This window comes from Centrocercus urophasianus, unplaced genomic scaffold (genome assembly GCF_019232065.1).
Source record: "Centrocercus urophasianus isolate 14NV4802_14NV808 unplaced genomic scaffold, USGS_Curo_1.0 seq_13, whole genome shotgun sequence".
NCBI lineage: Eukaryota > Metazoa > Chordata > Aves > Galliformes > Phasianidae > Centrocercus > Centrocercus urophasianus.
Window position 1 is genome coordinate 20,541,403 of NW_024884475.1, and position 24,833 is coordinate 20,566,235.

Sequence of the window (24,833 nt, forward strand, 5' to 3'; positions counted from 1 at the left end):
AGGTGCTGCCATGCCAGACCAGGGCTAAGCATGCACCACCGCATACCAGTTAGTTGTGACCAGAGGCATTATGTTTTCAAGGCACGTTCTTTTAGCCACGTGTTCCAATCACCTTTTCTAAGTAGGTCTTAATATTCTGGGTTGATGTTCTGATTTGTTGTTTTCTGATTTGCTCACATAGTGTTCCTCAGCAGTTTGGTCAGATGAGCATAGCTTTGGGCAGAGCAAGAAGCTGCGTTTTTGTGTTTCTTCATCTAACTTTGAGCAGATGAACTTTGTTGGGAAGAAGCGTAAGATGAAGCACTGTGCTGTACTGTTCGGATTTTGCAAATCTCTTTCTCTTTACTTTGTCTCTATGAGGGGATGGAAAATAAAGGGCTTTTTGTTTGACCCAAACAGATCATTTCCTGTGAAATCCAAGCGTTTTTTTCCCCTAATTCTGTGTCCTTCCTCCAAACTGAGGAAAATCAATTGTTTTTTTTCCAGCTCTACTGCATACAGCAGGGCTGTGTGCTCAGAGGTGAGCTAGCAGAGGAACAGCTGAGCTGAAAATCTTCCTGTCAGGGAAGTGGGTCATGTCCCTTCACCTGCTGGAGACTTACATACTATTGAAATGCTCTGACAGCTTTCTCACTCAGGAGAGATGCCACCTGCTGTATTGCATTCAGCTTTGGAGTCCAGATCCAGAAAATCACAGGGATGATCAGAGGGCTGGAGCACCTCTCCTATGAAGAAAGATTGAGGAAGGTGGGTTTGTTCAGCTTGGAGGAGGCTTTGGGAAGGCCTCATTATGGCCTGCTAGAATTTAAAGGGGGCCACAGGAAAGCTGAAAAGGGGCTCTATCACAGAGTGCCGTGACAGGACCACTTTTAAGCTTACACAGGGTTGATCGAGATTAGACAGTAGGAAGGAATTTTTCACAATGCGAGTGGTAAGGCACCGGCGCAGGCAGCCCAGAGAAGCTGTGGTTGTCCCGTCCATCCCTGGAGGCGTTCAAGGCTGGGTTGGATGTTAATCAGCCTTGGAGTAGGGATGGTGCCCCTGCCCACAGAAAGTGATCGTTAAGGCTCCTTACAAACCAAACCTTTCTACAAGCCTGTGACGTTTCTGGAAGTAGGTCTACTTGGGATTGATGTGAATTGCTATTAGATAACTTAGGAAAGGTGAGCCTGACTGGAAACGTAACATTTCACAAGGTTTCAAATGAAAGATTTTACTTAGTTTACTTCGATTCTGCCATACCCCCCAGAAAACTACACAGACTGCGCGCGTTTTTTCTTTTACAGGAGTTGTGATTACTGAGTGACTGCGAACTGCTCAAAAGACCACCGAGCTCAATAGCGGCTCCCTCCCGCCCCAGCAGCCCGCCGAGCCCGGGGCCCGCAGCCCCGGCTACCCGGAGGAGGCGGAGCGCGGTGGGGGCGGGACGCGGCCCCCGGCCCAGCCCGGCCCTTCTTTCCCTCCCCTTCTTTTCCTCTCCCTCGCCGGCCCAGCCTTGCCCGGCTCTTCCCGCGCCGGCGCCGCCGCGGGCAGTGCTCTGGGCGGGCTGCTGGGGCGCATGAAGGGGAGGCGGCAGGCAGAGGGGGGAGCGGCCGGAGCGCGGGGCGCCTGGCGGCCGGGAGGATGTCCCCATTGTTCAGCTGGGTGGCCAAGGTAGGCGGAGGGCACGGCCCGGCCGAGGGGGCGGCAGGCGTCCCGCGGGGCTCCGGGGCGGCGACGAAGCCCTGCTGCCGGCTCGGCTCGGAGCGAGCAGCGAGGGGAAGTTGGGCTGGAAGCGGCGCGGTGCGGAGGGGAAAACGGCGGTGAAAGCTGTAGGAAGGTGTGGTACGTGCTGGAGTCGCCTCGTGCGTACTCTGGGATACGTGTAACTGCGCTCCCGCTTCTCGTTAAGACTTTTTTCCCAGAACGTATGCACAGCCCTCGGCTAGCCTTTATTTGGCTCACTGAAGTCTGGCAGTGTATGTGACGTGCTGGCTTTTGCTTCTGTGTGTCTGAGGGTTCAATACTACCTTCCATCACACTTTGTGGAGCTGCACATGGATGCAGAGCAGTAGAGGTGGCTTAAACAAATCTGGAACATAGTTTAGAGCTGATGTTTCAAAAATGTGCTTTGTTTTGCTCTCCAAAATAGGCATGTTATAATATGGTGAGATGCAGCAGAAAGCACAGAGAGGATGGGGTGAGGCAGGCTCTGTGACAGCCAGAGTTAGGGGTTCCTCTGAGGAATTCCTGAATAAATAAGACTAGATCTTAAAGTTAGACTCATGGGTGCTTGTTGAGTCCATAGAGCCCAGGTCTGTTGTTCCGTGAGGGTATGGCTGGTTGGCTGATGGCTGTAATGCAGCCCTCACATAGCAGGTGGAATCCCTGTGTTGGGAAGGTGGCAGGAGGGAGCACACTATGCCCTTGTCACATCCATTTAGATCCCAGCAGGGAGGATTTGCTCTCCCCTGTCTTAGAAAGGAGTCTCCTTTTTTTAGCTATGCTTAGAAAAGTGGAAATTTATCCTTTCCTCTTCCCATTGTTTTTGGCTTTTTTTAAGCCTATTTAAGTAGCTGCCAGGTGGGGCGTGTGCTGAGCAGTTCCTTCTCCTGTCATCACTGTGGCTCTGTCTCATGGTGCTGTGCTACCCGAGGGAATGATGCCGTGCCAGCAGCCACAAGCACACTGGCCTCATCTGCAGGTGGAGTGATGCAGTGGAGTGAATCCCGCAGGACGTGGTGTGGAGTACCCTGTGCCCCTTGCTTGCTGTGAGCTTGTCAGGAGCACAAAGCCACCAGTCAGCCAACAGCAGGCCGGGGGGGTGGGGGGAGAGACGGAGGGGGGGCATAGGGCAGAGTCCGTGGTGTGCAGACTTGGCCAAACTTCTGCTGGGGGAAACGGGCTCCTGCAGGAATGCACTGTTGATTTTGTTCTCGCAAGTGTTTACTGAAATTTCAAAGCCAATTATTGCACTGCTGTTTCCTTGCAAGTGGTTAGTGTTATTCTTTGAATGGCGGCTAATCATCAGCACTAATCTGGGAGGGAATACTAGGCAGAGTATTGAGAAAATATAAGATGAGGATTGTGAACAGAGAAAGCGATCCTGCCTGCCAAAGTCTGAGCAGTAAAATTGCAGGAAGCGCTGCTGGACTCTCCCAGCACAACTGTGCCAGGGTTTGTAAGATGGTGGCCCCTTTCAGAACAAGGAGAGACTGCAGGGTGTGGGGGAGACAGCCCCCTGGAAACAAAGCTGGGCACTGACTGCTGAAAGTATCCCAACCTAGGAAAGAAGTGCTGAGGGTCTGCATGCAGATTCCCTGGCCAGGAGGTACTTACAGGTGAAGTAATGTACCCCCATGTGCTGTAAAATAAGTCCCTAGTGCTTGTAAGCATTACATTGCCACTTTTATGTGCTGTGTTACTCCTGTCTATGTGTTGTCTTCTGTCTATGCACAGGCGCCTTAGGGTGAGCTGTGCTGTGCTGCAGGCCCAGTCCTGGGGTGTACTGGAGGAGAAGCCCCGGCCAAATCTGTGTGGGTTGGTGCTGCCCACCATGCTGGGTAATGACCTTTGAAGTAGTGACTTATTTTAGTCTGCTAAAATTAGTTAAATAAAAGAATAGTTATACCTGTTTTTCCTGCCTGGATTTATAAAACTAGACGACTCACTTCAGGGAAATCCTTCACTAAGCACCTTACAACACAGCCTATTCAAAGTGTGGTCTAACTTTGGTCAGCTGTAGGCAGATAGTGCAGACACTTTCATAAATAAAGGTGCTTAGATCTTCACGTTCAGTTCACTGCATTAACTGTTACATCAAAACTGTCATTCTGCAAATATTACATGGAAATAGTTTTTGGTTTTTTTTAAACAAGATATGATGTACTTGTATGCCATCAATTCACCAGTAGGAGAGAGCAGTACAGCCAGGGTTGCTAAGAGTATTTTTCCCATTGGAGGGATTCAAGGCCAGGCTGGATGTGGCTCTGGACAGCCTGGTCTAATGATTGGCGACCATGCACATAGCAAGGGGTTGAAACTAGATGATCACTGTGGTCCTTTTCGATCTAGGACATTCTATGGTTCTATGATTCTGTGATTTAATTTAAGTAAAACGAAGCCTGCCAACTTGAGTCCTAGCTGTGATTCTAACTTAATTTTATAATGTAAGCTTCTGTTCAAAAGCAGCCTTGCAGAAGCCACAGATAGGACTTGACCACTGAATAAAGAGAAAGTAAGAAGCAGTTCTTAGCCTAATAAGTTGTATAGATGGACAATTCAAGTAAGTACGTGCTCAGAATCTCAGCTACTTGAGCCATTTATGCATAGCGTGTCTTTCTAGTTACAAAAAAAGAGTACTATGTACACTACAAAAAGCTTAGTTTCATCTAATTTTGTCTACAGGACTATAAGCTAACAAGATAAAGTAAAGAAAAGTAATGTAAAAGCAAAGTTACAGAGAAGATCAAGGCTTGTTCTGTGATGATGGGGGTGCAGTGGATCAGTCAGTCCTGGCCGGCTGTCCGTAGCTCTTTCCTCCTCATGCTGCAGGATGGCAGTTTCCCACCAATTCTGGGAGAGAGCTGGGCACAGGGCAGCTTCTTGTTATGGCCTCAGGTACCCTGAGAATGGGTCCCCAGCACCAGCTAAAAGCCTGTGGGAGTGCTGCAGGATGGGTTGCTCATCTTGCAGCTCAGACTGAGAATCTGATCGTTTGGGTTTCTTCTGTGCTGAAAAACAGATTTTAGAGCATATTCACAGTACATGTCCTGAAATTGCCAATAGCGGAACAAGAAATGTTGGTTTTTTTTTTTTTTTTTTCAAGGATTACCGAGGCAGGATTGCCTGTGACCTTTCCTCAGTTTGGGAAGGTTACAAGGCTTCAAAAAAGAGAATTTCTACACCACTCAGTGTGGATATTTTAAGCATTACTGGAGTACTGATGGTAAATGTCAATTGTTTTTTATTGCAGTCTTGATATAATTCAATACGCTTTGTTAGAAGTGATCTTGTTAATGTTCTGCCATTCTTTTTATTATTTTTCTGAATGAGTGCCTGATAGGCCTCTAGTGAGGAATGCATGGGAGTGACAATTTACTTCATAGTGTAGGTCAGGAACTGCATATTCAATTAATTTGCCTCTGGAAGAGGATAAGAGACTGAAAATGAGGAAGAGCAAGAAATCCCTCCCCCTCCTTTTCCTTTCTATTCTGCCTATCTTGTCTTTTTTTCCTGCTCTGTTTTGGTGTGTATCATACTCACTTAGGAGGGTGTTTTGTTTAAGTGTACTGACTTGGCTCTTCTCTTAATTCTCACAGTTTCCAGCATAGCTGAACACCTGTGGGTTTCTTTAATCCCTTAATGAATGACTTGCTTTTTAGCCAAGATTTGTTCTCTTAAGGAGCACTCTTCACTGTTCATTTTGACACTGTCTGCAGTTTCAAAAGCTTTGAAGTTTATCAAGCCTGCCTTAGTTTTAAACCCATCTTACTTCTAAGATGATATTTGGAGAAGTGAATTAATGATGTTGGTCTCCTGTGGTGTACAACCCTCATTTAGGCTGGTGCATTGATCCCCATAGCCCTGTTTCTGAATATATTTGAGAACGTGGGTACTGTATCAAGAATCAGAAAAATAACTGAGAATCAGTGTGAAGGAAGAATCGGGAGTGAGTCTGGTGAGAAGGCTCAAGTGCTGAGGTTCCTCTTGTAGAAGAAATCTCAGAGCCTTGAACACGGCAGGCTGAGCAGGAGGATAAGACCCTGCTCATCTCCCAGGCTGAATGCCTGCAATGCAGGAAACTTCAGATTTCCAAAGGATTTCAGGGCCGGGTTCACGCCGTGCCCCTGACAGAGAATGGGAGGCTGCTGCTGCATGTATTTCTCCCCATCAGCTTTCATTTTGGGGTAAAACCATTGTCACCAGCTGACAGCACTCAGATAAGTGCAGACGCAGCCAGTTTCACATGCCCACTGCTCTCTGTATGCCAGTCACTCCTCGGCGTCCCTGCGGGGGCTCGGCAATGGCTGAGGAATGTGCACTCAGCATTTGCAATGAGTTTGGTCCCGTGGTGGAGCGGCTCTTACTCAGCAGATACCTTCTCTTCAGAGCTGCTTCACTTTTATTCTCCCTCCTGCTTTTTCCTTCTCTGAATACACGGCCTGGTTATACTCCCTTTGCTCACATGTCCCTAACCCCATGGGAGAAGTGCAGGATGCAGGCAGGCTCATGCAGCCCTTGTGGCTGTACAGATGAGTATGGCAGTGCCCTCTGCATCTGCAAAGTGCATTAAGGCTGCTTAGCGAGATCGGTTCTTTCCATAGTGAAATTCCCAGTCATGTAGATTTCAGGTTACAAAGGCTTTTCTGCTGGTTTGTCTTTCTGAATTGATTTCTTATGAGTATCCACTTTCAGGTTCATTGTCAACCTTCAGATTTAATAAGTCAAGGCAGATGAGGTAGCTGATCTTGCTTCTTAATACAGGTCCTGTACTCTGCAATTCAAAACAAAACACTTAGACTCCAGCTGAAAATTGCTTTCCTTCACTAAAAAGCTCTCTAGAAATCAGGGCCATTAGCTGTCCTCACATGGTAAATGTGCTCAGTGCCAAAGTGTAGCAAAACCACCAGTTGATCCTGCAGGATCAGGGAAGGCTCCTGGTCCCATTAGAGGCAGACAGCGCAACTAAGTTTTGATTTTTCTTTTTTTTTTATTGTATGTATGTGTGGCATGGTAGTTCAACTTTGATTTACATATGATGATCTAAAGTACTGCTTGAAATCATGGTTTGCTTTCTGGAAGGCTAATAGGATGTGCAGTAAAGATGTTTCTGAGAAAATGAGCTCAGCGGTTTGACCCTGGGTTCCCCAAATAGAAATATATCCATGAGAGAAAGGTTGGGCAAAACACTGCTTTGAGGAAGCCAGCTCACAGAGCTGCACGTTTGGTTCCAGTTTGTAATTTCCACCATCCTCTGACTTTAGAAGCAATGGTATTTTTCAGAAGCCTCTCCTTTAAGGGGATGTTTGTACCTTTTTTTTTCCTGTGCCAGCCAATAAGTACTTATAATTTTTGAATCAAATGATGAGAAACATTTCCCGAAGTTGAAAGAGGTGAGGTTTTATATATGCTATAGAGGCTGACTAGAGACTTAGCAAGTAAATCTTCAATGGAAACGCATGTGAAAAATGTAAGGAACATCTCAAGAGATGAGCTCAAGGAGGAGCTTTCTTCCCATTTGCATGGAGGACAGGCAGTTGAAGGAGTGGAGGGAAAGACCAGCTGGAACTTGGGGAGCAGAAGCTGAGGCAAGGACAAATTTAGCCCCTGAATCTTGCTTTCATCACTGAGTTATTTGAACTGAGTTTCATCTGATTTGGGTTTGGTTATTCTTAATTGACTTACAGTAACAAATTCTGAGATAAATCAGTGCTTAAATATATGAGAATGTCAAGCCTGAGGAGGTTGTCCAGAGTTTCTGGAGGGTTAGACTTCTGTCTGTCACTATGAGGTACACTGTGAAGAGAATAACATCGTACATCTCCATCCATTACAAGGGCATTGTGCACTTAAGTGTAAATGTTGACAGTGTATTCAAAAATGCATTAAATTACAATAAATGCAATAAAAAAACGTTTGCTGAAATATCTGGAAGCTTCTTCCTAACTCAGAAGCTGCTGGCTTTGGACTTTTTTCCTTTGTGACATCATAAAGAACTGTTGTTTTTTTTCCAGGGGGAATCTTTGATATATAGTAACCAAACAGGATTTTCAGGTATAGATAGCTTGTGAAATTGCAGGGCTGAGGAGAACAGACTGTGTGTGCAGTTATACAGGCACAGTACTGGCTACTGAAAATGGCAGTGCTGAGCTGAGCTAAACAGCCTCTTGCATTTTCAAGCAAACATTTTGTTTGTTTGTTTTTGTTCTTTGTGTTTATTTCAAGGGGCTCTATAACCAAATGTCACACTTTTATTAGTTTACGGGGCCGCATTGCTGCTCACCAGTGAGGTGAGCTCCCTGAAGTGCTGTCATGGAAATGTGGATGGTTAGTGCTCTATAAATGTTTAATGCTGGTTTTGTTTCTTTGGACATTTTTATAGCTTCCAATCTCCCCAAAGACAAACCATGGAAAAGGAGATCTGTTAGAAGTGTTTTGGTATTTAGGACAGTGATGTGCCAGATATCTGTTTAGAACTCTATTGGTAGTCGCCCAGAGTATGAACCAGAACTACATGCTGGAATTTTGGGTAAATCCCACTGGAATATAACCCATAGGGTATAGCATTCTGTGAATGTGATTGACATTTCCATTTGATATACAGCTGTGTGGGGGTGACTTGTGTGGACTTCAGAAGTGCATTTTTTGCACTTGACAAGATAGTTTAGGGAGCTAATGCTACATTTTGTTTGTGAAGTATAGAATTGGATACAAATGAATGTGTAGTTTTTTATAACTCAGGCAGCATTTTGTCTCAGTTTGGTGTTTCTAAAGGCTTGATAATGCTTTTCCCTTAAAAGAGCAAACAGAAGAACCCAGTTGTCTTGTGGATTAGGTGTGGCTGAAATAGCAGCAGTCCCTACTGCTGACATCATTCTTTGGGTCAAAGAAAGCAACACTTGCAAGGAGTCTTTCCTTCAAAACTTTTCTTCCTTTCCTTACTGCTTTCCTTCAGCTAGATTCTTAACATGACCCATAGGGGATCATCCTTGTATCTCCCACCAGCTTTTTGTGGGGACTTCGTTTAGTCAGTGACATCTGTTTTAGAAATGTGGAATGCTTACCACTCACTTCTGTGTTTCCTTGGTGAGTAAGTGTTTAAATATAGAATACTTTGGAAATACTGTGAAGGTCAGAATTCAGTCACCGTGAAAGGGGTGTAGCTGTGTGAATTATCCAGTTAGCTAAGTTTGGTGTTTGGTAGTCATCCATTTGTAGTTACCATTCCATTTTCTAAAGGAACTCAGCCTTAACTGAAGAGAGGAAAAGGGGGGCACGGGGGAGAAGGAAAACTTACTTTTGGAAGAAACTGGGTAGGTTTAGAATAGCAATCTCATAGCATCGAAAGCAGAACAGATTCTGAATTTTTATGTCTATCATTATGATTTGTGACTGAATAAAGTATGATATAGATAAAACTTGATATTTATCAAATACTACACAGTAGTAGGAGCTCCATAAATGAGCATGAAGACAAACTTTTATCAGCATGTCTTTCTGTGGATCACACTTCTTACATTGAGCTAACAGCATAAGACACTTTGTTGGAAAAGGCGCAGTGTCTGTATCTGTAGAGTGATTTCTAGTTTTCTTGTTTCTATCAGTCCAGCTAGCTTGCTCTGACTGCAGGGATGGAGAACTGTCACTGTAGGTCTGTAGTGAGTTTTGTATGGGATATCAGCATGGGATTTCTTGTCAGCAAGTATCAGTTCCATGATCCAGAAACATTGCTAAAATTTCTCTTCTAGCTTCTTGCCTAGGGTAGCATGTTGGCTTGTCCTTGAGATGACTTTCAGGAATGAACCCTTAGCTCCATTCGTCTCAGGGTTACCTTTTATCAATGTTTTGACAACTTTTGTCCAAGGGCTGAAGGTGCAGCTTTGTCTAAAAAGGACAGTGACATCTGTGTTTTGTTGTGGGTCATGCAAATTCGCTTTTGACTGTCCATGCTTGGCTGCCCTGTAGCAGTTAAAAGAGTGAGAGAACAGCCAGCGAAGTTGCCAGTGTTTAAATGAAGAAATGAGATCCAGTCAATCACAAAAGCTCAGGCAGGTGCTCTTGGGTGTGATGCAGTGCTCTGTGGGATGTTCTTCCAGGCTTAGGGTGATGAGCGTAGCCCAACTCTACAGTTGATGCATTTGCAGAGAAATGCTGTCTTGTGGGCAGCCTGTAATTAAACAGCACATTTTCCACGGTGATCATCTTCCTCTGAATACCTCATTAATTATCTTCTTCAGATATCTAGTATCTCATTTTGTTGTGGATTTATTTTTTGCTTCACTTTATGCTGACATGGTAGATTTTACACTGTAACTTTTGAAGGTGCCTTCTGTAAGAGTTTGTGGAAGAACTGCTCTACAAAGATGCTCTCTCCAAATTCTTTTCTTGCAAGGCTTTTGTCACATCTGGACGAGAGAGGGAAAGGAGCTTTAAAAAAAAAAGTTGAACTTTCACCCGCTTTAAAATATATGGCCATCCTAAAAACAGGAGAGAAGAAGCGGGTTCTTAATGTGTCTATTATCAACAGGAATTAGAAGCACTTGCTTTTTCAGACAATAATTCCATGATCTTAGGAGGAAGAACTAGCAAATTTCCCTAATGTGATCTGGCTGCATCTTAATGGAGGGGATCTTGAGTAAATAGCTTTCTGTTCATGTAGCTGCCCATTAACATTGCATCAGTAGCTTTCCATAAATGCAGAAAGTATTTAAGAAAGCACTGTGTTGTGGACTCTTCTTGATAGCGGTTTAGAAACAATTTCCAGGGCAGTTGGAACCATGACCTGTCCTACGGTAGCTGAATTTCTTCACAAAAGGCTGAATGGTTTTTATTAAATTGTATGATAAATGTTTTAGTTTGAATAGCCCATAATAAATAATGCTAAGTCAGTAAGCTTTCTGTGAGTTGGTCATTTCAAAATTCAAAGCAGAGCCTAATTCTGTAGCTTGTGAAGAATTTTTCTGTATGTTCCCTGTATATTAGGGGTCTCATTAGGTTTTGGGGGTTGTTCAGGTGTATTTTTATATTGGTTTTTCTCCTTTTCCATTAGGAGTGGCTGGTCAGAATCATTAGCAATAACTGTATTAAACTTAAACCTTTGTTAGTTCTGCAAATTACCTAGCTATTACTAGGAAGACCATTGGTCAAGGAAACAAAGGCTGGCAATCATCTTATTTCAGTTTTCCTGTTCAAATGAAGTAAATTTGAAACAAATACATTATTTGGGATGATTTACAATATGTTTTAGAAAAAAAGAAGAAACAAACAACAGCTAGTATAAACTGTACATGTGGATTTCACAGAGCTCTGTAGCTAGCAAGTTTTAATAATGTTTGTTGCTCCCAGTAACTTGTCACATGAGAAGGTGACTTACATTCTAACTGCTTTCCTGAAGTGGGAATTGGATTGTTTTCAGGGCAGTATCTCTGGTGACGTGGATGTCCATGGGAAGATTAACTGTTGCTTTCCAGTCTTGCTCATGTGTGAGTTGACCTGAGGCAGCTGCAATCTGTTCTTACACAACAAAGCAACAAATTTGTGTTTCTCCAAGAACATATTGGTTCACTTGCATTTTGTACCACGTCAGCAGAATACTGAAAGAAGCTAATTGCCTTCTGCACTCTGGTTCTCTCGGGACTTCTACAAGTAAACGTAATGTCTGAATAAGGCTCTTCCCATGGAAAACATCACATTCTACCCCAAACAGTACTAGGGAGGAGGATTATTGGAGGACTATGTGGGGCTTTCTCATCCCTCGGGACACTTTACTGTGTTGGCAGAATAAGAGAGATGCTGTTTAACTCTATTGCAAGTAGAGCAGCACAGATTAACTTGCACACTGTGCCAGTCAAAGTTGTTCACAGCATTTCCTTCTCCTTCCCCAGTGGAAACTTCCAAATAAAGTTCTGGAGGAGGGGGATTTCTGAAACTCATTTGCATCAGTGGCCTGTAATGAAAATAACTTCAGTTGTTATGAGGATATATGACAACTCAAGTTTTCTTCCCTTCTTGTTTGGAGTTTGGATATTGCTAAAAGAGACAGAGCAATTTGTGTCTTATAATTGTTTGAAATTTGCCCTATTTTGGCAGTTGTACCTACTTTGTTAACTGTGAAAAAACTTGAGGGCCAAGGAAACGAAGATAACCTGATTTCTGCTATACTATTGGAATTTAATCAGATGGTTTTCTTTCTCCCCAAAAATATCCTTAATAACTCATTTTCTGTTTTAAATTGTCGTCTCTTACATTTCATTTAAAAAAAAAAAAAAAAAAAAAAACACAAAAAAAAAAGTAAAAAACCTGTCCTGAAAACTTTCAAATGTCATCACTGACTCTTTCCATTTATAACCATCTAAGAATAGGATTCCTTCTGTTACCCATCCTGAGCCTCCAGCTCTGCCATAGGCCTTTCTCAATGCATTAAGAGAGCTGCTTACACTACCAAAAATAAGAAGATTTAATGTGTGTTTATAATGAATGAGCACAGATGTTTCTAGCTATTTCTTTACAACTGCTGTTGCTCCCATGCTAGGTAGTCGCTCTGTAAAATGTGGGCCAGGAATCCTTTAGGTATGACCAGTAGTCTCTATTACATCTTCAACTGTCTTTTCCATTTGTAAAATTGTGTGGTAAGAACTTTGAAACGAATGATGGAGAAGGTAGCACTGTAGATATGTTAACCTGTTACTTGAAATACCTGTTGACTTGCTTTATTGTTACTTCAAAGTTGTGGTACTGAGTGGAGGGGCTGACAAAGCTGTACAAGATGAAAAGGAATGGTTTGTACTGTAAGCAGAGAAAGGGGCTGGGGAAGAATGAATTGCTGCCATGTAATAAGCTTTCCAGGTATGGAATAATGTATGCTAATAGGCTTCCCAAGAGCAGATTTTGTAAGAGTACCTCCTTCAGAGCCAGTGAATTGCCCCTGCATTCAATGCTGCTCTAAAATGGAGGCGTTCCATGAATTGCAGTTTATTTTTGATCATTCTTTTTTATGGAGAGGAGTAAAAGGTAATCAGCAATCTAGGACATGGTGGAGTCACTGTCCTGGAGGTGTTCAAGAAATGTTTGGGTGTTGTACTGATGGACATGGTTTAGTGGGAAATATTGGTGATGGGTAGATGGTTGGACTGGCTGATCTTGGAAGTCTTTTGCAACCCTGGTGATTCTATAATTTGTGGAAACTTGCCAGATTTTGTGGTGTTTTGGACTTTAAGGAAGGTATGTCTTTAGAGCTGTTAAAACAACAACAACAACAACAACAACTTTCAAATGTGTCAGCAAAATGATGCATCTCTCAGGGAGGAAACCCTACCACTAAATAGATTAGTTCAGTTTAGCTAGAACATTGAGTACAGTTATGTTCTATTTCTGAACTTGTTTACAATAATCTATAAAAGCTTTCTGCAGATACTGTTTTTTAGAAAGGAAAGGTAATTTTTTTGTGTGTCTATTTAAATTGAGTGGAATGTTCTCCTAATGGTCTTACTTTGCAAAAGTGCAACTATTTCCATTAGTCTCAGGAGCTACGAAGAGACTTCTCAAGATGAGATTTGTCTGTAATAAAGCAAATGTAATGGTGTGGAGTCAGCATGCCATATATGGTCCATCAGTCTGCTGTAGTTGGCAATTTGTGGACCTGTAGGAAGTATTGCCACATTTCTGACTTATAGCATCTTAACTGTGAGAGTGTGCATGGGCTCTGTGGAGCTCCACTCCTGGTGGTGGCTGTGTCACTAATTTCCGAGTGTGCTAGTGTGTCACTCAGCCACCAGGCTCCAGGTCAAAAGGATCTAGGTGTAAGCAGATGACTCTTTTCTGCCCCACACAGAGCATTTTTAGTGCATTCTTGTTCATCAGTTTTATGCATACATCCTAGCAAAACTTCAGTCAGCCCCAGCGCTCTGATTTATCCGAATCTCTGTGTAATGCCCATTCAATGCCTAACAAAGCAAGCCACACCTACAGGTAGATATGAAGCACGATAACTTTTCCTTTCATCGGTCTGGGGTGATATTCAGCCACTGAGATTTCCCTTACGGAAGTTGAGAAGCTGTTACTGTCATGCTTTACAGCCTGGAGTCACAGCCCTTCCCCGCCCATATCCCTGCTGTGTGTTTAGCCTCTTGGTGCTGCCCCTTGCAGTCTTGTGAGCTTGCTCCAGCTTGCTCTCCTTGTGAAAAGCTACCCACAAGTTCTCTGGTTACATGTGATACCTCATGTGTATTCCGTACTGTAAAGAGAAATGATGCTGCCCATTACTGATTATTGTTATTCTGCTTCCCTTCTGCTTTGAACCCATGCAGTTAAAATTGACTTCTGCCAGTGGTAGGTACAGAACTGTGCAATATAGTAATGTACACAGCTGGTAAAGTTGCTGAAAGAAGCAAGTTAGTTGTTAATAAGATGAGTGGAGTGCATAGAGCAGCAAAATTTTGGATCAGACACTTGGAGACGTGAAATTGTGGTGCGAAGGTGATCCCATGCACCCACAGATTTGAAGTACTTGGCACAAGCCCTGCTTTGATGGGAAACCACAGCGTGTTTACGTACATAAAAGTAAAGTGGTGGAAGCTTGGAAAGCATTGTTGTCATCCAGGGCACAGAAGAGCCATGAACTTTCTGCCTCCCTTTCTGTATTAAATCTTGGTGGGAGGCATAAAAGTCAACACATAGTAGAAGAAGAAAGCCAGTAATTAAAGTACTGCAAGGAACTGAACATTTGGAAAATAAGACTTGAAGTTAATGACTGGAGAAAGTCATTGAGGTCAAGGGCGCTGTAGTGCAGATTCCAAGCAATATAATAAAATGCCACGAAGACACTTAAGATAAAACCTGAATATATAGAGGTCTTTCACTAAAATGGAAATGAACTTGAAAAGTTTCTTTTCTACCTTTAATTTATGTTGAAATGTAAGGAAATTCTATTGTTTTGAATACATCTTTTTTAATTTGATGAGAGATAAAAGACTGTGGTTGTTCTATGTGTATTTAGTTCATTATCTGGCTAAACTAGTAGGTGAGACTTGTCACAGAGAAAATCCTAGCTGATGGAGCCATGACTTGTGGAAGCAGTAGGTTTCTCACTGGGGCAAGAGGCCATGGGGTTGGGCAATAGCACCTTCAGAAATTGCTTCCAAATTAAATTGTTCTGTGATTCTAGAACAAATGACTCCGCAGACTCTCAACACTTTTTAAAAAAATCAATTAGATCTATAAATTAATGTACTTCAGATCTAAAAATGATAAGCTTCATATCCAGTGTGTGGGGGAAAAAAAAAAAAAATCAGTATACTGTATGCAGTATAGGAACTGACCAACACACAAATCTACATCAGGAAGTTGTAGATATGGCTTGTTTTGCGTGATTACCCATGAATCAAATCACAAGAGCACTCGATGTTTTAGTTCTGTGCTTTGCTTCTGAAAAATAAACATTCTAATCATAGCAGAAATAGCTTTAAAAACAAACAAAAAAAGATATCAGCAGTCCATTGTTAGTTTTAGAGGTTATAGAAACTCTTCTTTCAGTTCAGTTTCAGCTGTACTTTCAGTCCATCAGACCTATTTGGCTCATGAGAAGATCTGTTTGGTAAAGATTCAGCGTGGCTTATGTTGCTTATTTCTGTGGTTTCAGGGAAGTAATTTTAGGTAGTCAGGGATAATTTTTAGGGAAATAATGTTAGGTCACCAGAAGTTATTTTGCTGATTACAGGAATAATCTTCACCACTAATTACATATTTATACTGAGAAACAAGTCAGAAAACACTTAAGAATAGAATTATTTTAGAAGACAGAATTTATGCAGCAAAAGGAAATCATACATGTAAGCGACAGATTTCTACCACAGATCAGTAGGCACAATTACTTGTGTGTTTGTAGAGATACTGGTATCTAACTCCCCAGGCTGAGACGGGAAGGGCCTGTTTTTTGGAGGGCATCCTGTTGGGCCTCCTGCTCACAGTAGGGTCAGTTGGAGCAGGTTACTCAGGGCAGTATACTCAGGCTTTGAGTATCTCAGTGACTGGGAGACTGTGACCTCTCTGGACAACCTGTGCTGGTGTGTGGCCACCCTTCCAATCAAGAAGATATTTTTCTTACATTCAGGTGGAATTTCCTGTATTTCAGATTGTGTGCATTGCCTCTTTTTACTGAGTACCACAAGAAGAGGTGGACTTTTCTTGGAGGGGCTGGTTCTTGAAAATCAACGAGCAATCCTAGATTCCACTTCCTTCCACTGCAGTTTCCCAAGGAATTCTTCCAGTCAGAGCCATGAGCTGGCCTAGGTCTGCTCTCCTGAAGTTTGGGATTGTAGAATCATGAACTCGTAGACTCATCTAGGTTGGAAAAGACCTTGTGGATCACCAAGTCCAATCTGACCTGTCCCGTGGCTACACCATGTCATTCATTTGCACATCTCTTGAATGCCTTCAGGACTTGGGACACCACCACTACCCTGGGCAGCCCGTTCCTAGGCTTGACCACTCTCTCAGTTAAGAAATTATTCCTAATGTCCAATCTAGATCTTCCTGGTGCAATTTGAGACCATTTCCTTGTGTCCTGTCGCTTAGGATCATGGAATCACCAAAGTTGGAAAAGGCCTCCAAGATCATGTGATCATATCTGCCCTGTTCCCTCTTCTCACAGGCCTTAAGTTCACCATTTCATGGTCACAGCAGTGAACTTCACCTCCCCTTGAACTGCCTAGTGATGTTCTTCTTAATCTGGAAACAATTCATCGTGATAAACATTTGCCAGGATAGAGCCTTGTAGTTTATTTTAAGAATTAAAAATAGATGTTTAATTTACACATCATAAATTTTGTTCTTTTCCCATTTTTTTAAATACATTTACTTATTCTCCATGTACATCCAGGTCTGTTTGCTGAGGGAGCCGGGGTCAGAGAAGCACAAAACTTGTTCATTCTTAATTTCCAGATAGCTGCATAAAAGGTCTGGAATGGTACAGGAGGGTGAAAAGAGTATAAAACCAAGAGCAGTTCCAGGAGAAAAATGTTTTGTTCTTTCCTTATTCAGCATCTTATTCAGTATCTTTTCCTCATTAGTGAAAAGAGATGAACATCTAACGTACACAAGTGTTGCCTGAACTGGATGTGGTTACTAGCTGCTTCATCCTAATATGTTAAGAGGCTAAAAAATTGTGAGATGAATAAAACTGAAATGGACTTTGAGCTGACTGTGGAGCAAATGCGTGCTACTTGAGATGATAAAGGTTTGTTATACCACTAAGCTCTTCTTTTACATGATTAAAAAATGAAGCGCAAAGCTGCTTGAGCATCTTCCTGCAGCCATGACCCTGCGTTTACCTTCCCCTTTGTCCTGACTGGGGGATCAGCTGATGGCTCAAAGGTGAGGCAGTGCTTCCTGAGTCATGCTGCGTATTTCGTCATCTCGTTAGAAACCTGCTAGCTATGTGTGTGTGATTCATTGTTTGTTCAAATGATCGCACTGAAGTCTATGAGCACCTGGAGTACACTCAGTTTTTATTATGTAACTTTTTTTTTTTCCTCTCTCTCTCCAAGTCCTTTGCTGTTTCCTCTATTGGTTTACATATATTGTTGTTATGATAAGCCATAGAAATGCCTGAAGAAGGTGGAGGTTGCATCTCCAGTGTATTTTGTAGGCTCAGGGATGTCTTCTTTCCTAGAGAAGATGACTTCCCTGGATTTTAATCTACTGCTGCCTGGCTTTCTTCTGTGCTGTCTGCAGCTGAACACTTGTGAAGTAAGCTGTCGATTCTTTATGGGGAACATTTGTTCTGTCAGGAAATAGCCACACTTGGTATGACCTGTTCTCAAAGTAGTCTGGGGGGGATTAAGAAGCTGGCAGAATTCTCTCCTGTAACCAAAGATCATGGCCCTGTGGCAGCAGCATGTGCTGCAGAGGAACCTTTGTTTCAGGTGAATCAGAGCAGTGCAACGTCAACAGACACCTGCAGTGCTCTTCTGATAACACGTGGATGATGCTGAACTCTGGATGGAGAAACAAATGGGCAGTTATCTAGTCAGTGTTTTATTTTATTGTAACATAGATCTGTTGGAGAAATACAGGATCACTTTGTCTGGTCTTTTAGAAAGTAAAAGCAGATCAGTCGTTTAAGAACAATTACAGCAGGGGGCCCCTTTTAGTGTTGCAACTTGCTTGTCATGAAGCACAAGATGCTAATCTTGTGAATTTTTTTTCCTCTTACAGGTGCCTGAGATTATAAGCTCTATTCGACAGGCTGGAAAAATTGCTCGTCAAGAAGAGTTTCAGAATAATCTTTCAGATATTGAAGACCCTTTTGCCAAAAAGTTTGAGGTGCTGTTCTGTGGACGTGTGACTGTAGCACATAAAAATGCACCCCCAGCGCTCATAGATGAATGCATTGAGAAATTTAATCATGCGAGCTGTACAAAAAAGTCAGATTCTGACTCCTCATCCCAACAACATGAAACTGCCAATAACTCCGGAGGCTTCTCTTTCAGCAACAAATTTCGGTCTGTCTTCCAGCCTTTGATGGGTGAAGAGGAGGAGAAAAGGCCAATTAGGAAATCCTTTTCGCAACCTGGACTTCGTTCCTTGGCTTTTAAGAAGGATTTTCAAGAGGGAAGCCATAGGGGTAACAGCTTTGTCAGGTCTTTTGAAGAAGATGCCATTTCACTAAACCTAAAAAGTCAACTTATCTATGGACACAGTGTTGTGCAGCCAACAGACATTGCAGAAAACCGGACAATGTTGTTTACGGTAAAGCAAGATTTGCAGCTAATGGTGGTGTTCTCACATCTTGGAGTTTGGAATGGCAAACAGCAGAGCTCTTTTTCTTGCAGATGGCAGTTACTTTTTTAATAACTTAAATGCAATTACCAGAGCTAAAATTAAAGTCGCCTACTTCTTTATAAAGCACTACCTGTCAGTATAAAGTATTTTATGTAGTTAAAATGGCTTTGTGCTATGCACTTTAAAACAGCACTATCTGAAGTGTTGGGCTTCTAAAGAAAACTTTTTAGAATGCAGCAGGAAGTTAGTTCCTAGTTACACAATTGCAACACAGTATGTGTAGTTACTCTGGATATTCACAGAAGAAATAAACTCACAGATGAATGAATTACATGTAACTGGGGCAGAAGAAACGAACCATGATGTGGGCTAGTAGAATTTATGTCCTATGATAAGCAGCGTAATGTCTGAGTAATAATGCAGTTGTACAGTGACTCCCTCCCCTACTCCACACTACCTACGCTGCTGTCTTGCTTTTGTGTGTCTGGGAATCCTCTTACCATGATAAGTAAGCAGCAAAAGTATCTTTTCAAGACCTTAGAAAGAAGTAAGGGTTTGTACTATATGCCACTTCTTATAATGTTTCTGATTGACAATTTACTTACCATGTTTTGTGTTTCGTAATATCTTATCATACAAATCTGGAGCTGATTGCTATAGCTGTCTGTTATGAGCTCATCTCAGATCTGTCAGCTGCTTTTAGGGATGGCAGTTTTTAGAAGCACTAACAGCATTTTTTAGGAGGAAAGAGAGCTGCCTCTGATTGCCAAGGTTGTATGTCTGTAAAAAAAAAAAAAAAAAAAAGTAAGTAATAGTAAGAGATGTAGTTAGCTATACTTGGTTTACAAACTTCTGTTTACTTGTGTCAGACTGGTAACAGAGGCAGGAATGGAAGAAGATGGAGTGACATTTTGCACTCTAGCAAAAACAATTCCATCTTTACGTTCTCCTGAGCGGATATTTCACACAGAAAATGTAAATGCCCCTTATAATAAGACAATAGTAATAATTCCATTATTAATTCACATACCTATTTTAGAATCAGGAAGATTAGAGATGGGCATATTTGAGTCCAGGTCCTCTCACTCCAGTGAGTATACTTCTCCTTTATATTAAAAACGTACAGCAGTTCTCAGAGAGGCATGCAGCTCCCGCTTGGATATAACATCAGTCACCTGCTGATAGCCTCATTTCCAAATTCTGCAGCTTCTTTTTAAAAATCTAATACAAGACTTACCCTCATCAGACTTTCTGATGTGCTGAGAACTGTTAGGAGTCTGAACATAATCTATTAAAGTATTATAAAGGTATTGCCAAGAGTTGAGAAATATGAAACAATAAAATATAAACCTTATAAAAAGCCTTCATCCATCAAAAGTTTGTGGCAGCTCTGGAGTCACTGCTGTGCAAACAGCCTACAGATTAAATTAGATTAGAAAATACACTCCAGTAACTTTATTTTTATAATTAGAACCTTTAAATTAGATGTTATGAGTATCTTAAATAAATAAAATCCAACTACTTCTTCCCTCCAGTAAGTAAATAAATAGAGTGGAATACAGCTAGAGGCACACACATGGATTTAAATTTTGGGGCATTTTATTCAGTGGCTTTTGTAATATGGTGTGTGCCAAGGCTGTAGAAACTAAGACAAGAGTGTTAATACATTTTCTCAGTGTGAAATGAGTTACTTATGGTATAACATTACAATCATCTAATTAATCGCTGTTCTCAATCTCATGTTTCAAATGTGAAATTAAATCAGATTTCAGTTTGCAGTGCTCTGAATGCCAAACCAATGCTGTTTATTCTCTCCTTATTGAGTAATAATTCACTATTTGGTTTAGGAGTACAGCTAGAATAAAGTTAGAGATTTTATTCAGGAAATGTTTTTGTAATGAGGAAAAAAAGTAATTCTAATGTTACTTGTTGTCATCCTGTTATTTTTGCTTTTTTTTATTATTATTATTTTTACTTTTTAGATTGGCCAGTCTGAAGTTTACCTTATCAGTCCTGACACAAAAAAAGTAGCAATTGAGAAAAGCTTTAAAGAAATATCATTTTGTTCTCAGGTAAGATTGGGTGTGTATTCTTTCTTGAAAGCAAACAAATAGATGTGTATATGTATTCTCCACTTATGAATCCTTATGGATTTGTCTCCCAGCTTTTCATATGGATTCTCACCGCATGATTTCAGTAATTGCTGTTTACAAGTTGCTAGTTAATCAGTAATTCTGTCAGACTGTCATTCTTTCCTTGTTTTTTGCATTGTAATTTCTGACATAAAGGCTCACTTCCCTGTCTGGTGGATAAATAATACAAGTTCGAAGAAACAACCTGGTAATTTCTGGCTGCAATTTCAGCAGGCGTTATTGAGAATTGTGCAAATCTGTGATGTTCTGAGTTGTATCACTGTATTTTTCAAGGAGAGATTATGAGAGGGGAAAACAATTTGTAAGAGTTTCCTGAAACAATACCTCTGAATTTAATTTTCAAGAGCATAAATTACATGTGAGTAAAAGACAACAGTCTGCAGTGCAGAGGTAATGTGTGTGATGCAGTGAGAGAAGGCGTATTTCAGAGCCTCCTCGTTCACTGGCTTTCTCACACTATTTTGCACTTGCTTATCTTGCATAGCGACATTCTACTCAGTGTCTTTCAGTTTAAATGATCCTGGGATCTTGCTAGAAGGTTTAGAAGGTTTGTGATAGGTTTATGTACCCATTTTTAAATGTTAGGACTATTATTTGCTATAATTGTAGCTTATTTGTTTTGTGATATGGTTGTTGGTTTGTTTGTTCTTTTTTAAATAAACTGATGAGGAAAGCTTTCATCATTAAATATACACGTACCTATTCTAAAAATTTTGGAGTAAATTCACTAGTTTGCATGATGTCAGATAAGAGCTTTGAAGAGAATCCCTTGTTCACAGAAAAAATCATCCCCATGTTCCCGTTGGCCCTTTCCCTAGGCAGCAGCTAGACAGAATTCATGTCATGCCCTGCAGGTCAGCAGACTGTCATGCCTTTCAGGGCAGTAGCAGGCAAGTCTGATTGAGTCTGTCCTCCTGTTTGAAGCATGTGTGGTTGGGCAGATTTTGTGTCAGCTTGATGAGTGTTGATCCTGAGCTGCAGACCCAAGGGATTTTACCCCAAGAATGCAAATTCAGAAGACTAACCAGAACTATCTTACATATTTATCTTGGAAATACGGCCTTCTTAATTAAACTTTTCTTGGAGGCACTGGAGGTAAATTATAGGGGAAATCAGAACCAGTGCTTAATTTCCAGAATGCCCACCTCACCAGTAAGATCCTGGAAATAGAAGGAAGAAGCATGTGACCTTGGGGCAGTGTCAGAGATTGCTGATCTGAAACAGCTTAGAGCAATTGCTTGTTGGTACCTTGCAATTCTGTGTGCAGGGCCATTGTCCCAGGTGCTCTTCTTCTACTGCAGTGATTGGACTTTCAGGAGAAGAACCATGGGCAGGGATGTTAAAGAAAGGTCACAGAAGTTTGTATCAGTCCTTTCATGCATTATATAATTACCCACCTGAAGTGCTTTAGCTTGAGCATCCAGTGGAGCTAGAGCTGGAGAAGCTGAGGACTTGATGTTATTTGAGTGTCCTGATCTGCTTGTTCTTGTGGTATATCAGTATCTGATGTTTGTGTGATAAAGTCTTTGTTGTCTGTGGGTAAATATGTAGGTAAACTCCGGGAAGCTGAGTATTTATATGTGTTATTTTCCTTTATTCAGCTGTCATGCTTTGAGGGTTTATTGTTAGTATTCTGAATAATAAAACATTTGAGTTGCTGCAGAATGTTTGATGCTACCACGTATTCTTTTTGGGCTACGTGCCCCTTTTGTTTTATAGAAGTATTCTGTTTCAGTGTTGTTTTTTAAGAAATATTTTCGTTGTGATAAAATGACAAAGAGAATATTCAGAAATTCCTGCTGAGTTAACAGGGAAAAGAAGGGGGGAAAAAAATGTCATGCTAGCTATCTTCAAATTACATAACCCTCACTGAAATTTCTTATTTTATGAAATTTCTGATGATTACGAGTGGTTATTGTGACTTTTTGATCTAACAGCTTGCTTCACTTTAGTGTGGTTGTACCATGCTAGCTAGAAGGTAACAAAAGGATACTGAGTGCAACCGAATCTGTATCAGTTCTATCACTCTGCATGGTATTCATCATAAGGTTTAACCACAAACTGTGCACTGAGGAGACATGCACAGGTATGACCTGATCCTACTCATCTGAAAGTCATTTCCTGAAAGAAAAAATTCTAGCAATTGAATATCTTCCTTAGCATTTTACCAGGAGGTAATGCTTATCTACTGTTCAAGTAGATTGTACCTGATGTTGCATGTCTTTTAGGAGCAATAATGCTTCCATGATTCATTTTTAATATATTAAACCGTTTTCATTTTTAAATAGCCAAGCTTTTAGATTAAAATACATACGTGTATCGATTTTTTTTTTCACTTGCTTTATTTGCTCTTACAAATCTAAAGCAATTATGTCTACTTAAGAAAAAGGGAAAAAACAGAGCAAAGCAGCTCCACTGCTGTCTCCACTGTTAAGTAAAATACGTATTAAGTAGTATTCTTTTATCCTTGTGAGTGTTTTCCAGTGGATCTATAATCAGTCCCATTTACAATAAAACAAAGCATCTTACAAATGAAATCTAAATCATGAAGGCTCTGTAACAGAGGAGACTTTTTAAAATGACCTTATGATTTTAATGTAGCCGTAACATAGATACACAATGTCTCTGCTATCCTGTTGACCTTACGTGCTTTTTTTTTAATAGGAAAAAAAATAGATGCAAAACACTTAACATGGAACTATTTTGTTCCTGTTGTTTTTGTGGTAGGGAATTAGACATGTGGATCACTTTGGATTCATCTGCAGAGAGTCTTCAGAAAATGGAGGCTTCCACTTCGTTTGCTACGTGTTTCAATGTACAGATGAAGCACTGGTAAGTGAAAGAGAAGAGAGACCCATTGTTATCTTGTGTTCTGTATTTTGCTGAATATTTTCTACCCTCGGACTATGCTACTGTGCTGTGGGTCAGTCGAGTGCCTCACAACTGCAGTAGGCTCAAGTTTTTGTGTGTTTTTTTCCTTTTAATCATATATAAGAAAATATTCCCAGATAGAAGCAGTGTCTATTACTATACCACAAATCAAAAATGGTTAGCCTGGAAGAAATGACTTAATAGTAAGTTTTTTTGTGCTTATGAGTTCCTGTGCTGTTTCTGTGCATAAACAACTTTTTCCTTAACGTACACACCTTCCCAAACATTAATTCCCAAACAGTAATGCCATTCTGTTGTGTTTGTGTTAGGGGAAAGAGAAGCTCTGTGGAGAAGTGAAATGGTTCTTTTGCATTCCGTTCTTTTTAGGTTGATGAAATCATGATGACATTGAAACAGGCTTTCACTGTAGCTGCTGTGCAACAAACTTCCAAGGCACAGCTGCAGCTCTGCGAAACGTGTCCTCTGCAAAGCTTGCATAAACTCTGTGAAAAGATAGAAGGTGGGGTATAAAGAATTTTATGGTCAATTTTTTTTTCTTTTTTCAAACATTGTTTTTGATGGACTGTCTTATGTGTGAAACTGTAGGGAATGAATGCTTAAATAGATCTTCAGTTGTGGGGGGAAAAAAAATGGAGCGCCAGCCTCTCTTAGATAGAGTACTATTGTATAAAATTACCTGTAACCTAATAAGAATTTCAAACAATCTAAGCTCCCATCTTGTATTTCAGTTGATTTTTGAAAACAAATTAACAGTTTAAATGTGTCTGAATTGCAAGTAGCCTAGCACAGTTAGCCATATGAATACAGCAAATTGCAGATAAGAAAGTTCTCAAGAACGTATACTGCAATAACCTGCTGTCCTGTTGAATCTGATTAGCTAATGGCATTACAGAGCCACTGAATATGAATTGTTGAGTTTTCAATGTACTTGTTCGTGTCAATCTGTGCTCCTTTGTAGAAATGGAGCAATTATAGCCTAGAAAACAAGCTTAAGACAAAAGAGCAAAACAATTATTTGCATTTCAGCAAATTTAACCATTGGGCTTCATTCATTTAAATGATTTCTTGGGTGATGAGATGGTAACAGTAGCTTACCTGATCACAGAACTAGCTTGTTGGGCTAAAAACTATCCAGTATTAATTTTGAAATTGGAGAACCTCCAAAACCACTTTCAACTCTGCTTTGGCCTTCAGCTAGCAATCAGTTTTTGGAGAAATTCTTCAGTGCAAAGGAATCTTATGTCTTTAATCATCTGGTTCTGAAGGAGAAATGCCATGATCAGAAACTGAAGTACAAAATACTGTTCA

At 41.1% G+C, this 24,833-nt stretch overlaps 1 protein-coding gene across 12 annotated transcripts in view; it reads left to right on the plus strand.

Annotated features, from left to right (window-relative positions):
* Nucleotides 1–24,833, plus strand: part of TBC1D1 (TBC1 domain family member 1) — a 94,555-nt gene that overhangs the window by 26,574 nt on the left and 43,148 nt on the right. For 8 of the 12 annotated variants that reach the window (XM_042811887.1, XM_042811888.1, XM_042811886.1 and 5 more), the window contains 4 exons: nt 17,914–18,447; nt 20,463–20,552; nt 23,361–23,465; nt 23,892–24,024. In XM_042811887.1, the coding sequence (XP_042667821.1) occupies nt 17,914–18,447; nt 20,463–20,552; nt 23,361–23,465; nt 23,892–24,024 (862 nt within the window). Of the gene's footprint in view, nt 1–1,576; nt 1,654–1,797; nt 1,820–16,801; nt 16,934–17,368; nt 17,446–17,913; nt 18,448–20,462; nt 20,553–23,360; nt 23,466–23,891; nt 24,025–24,833 lie in introns of those variants that run through there. The other 4 variants (XM_042811894.1, XM_042811895.1, XM_042811897.1 and 1 more) reach the window with 4 other exon arrangements.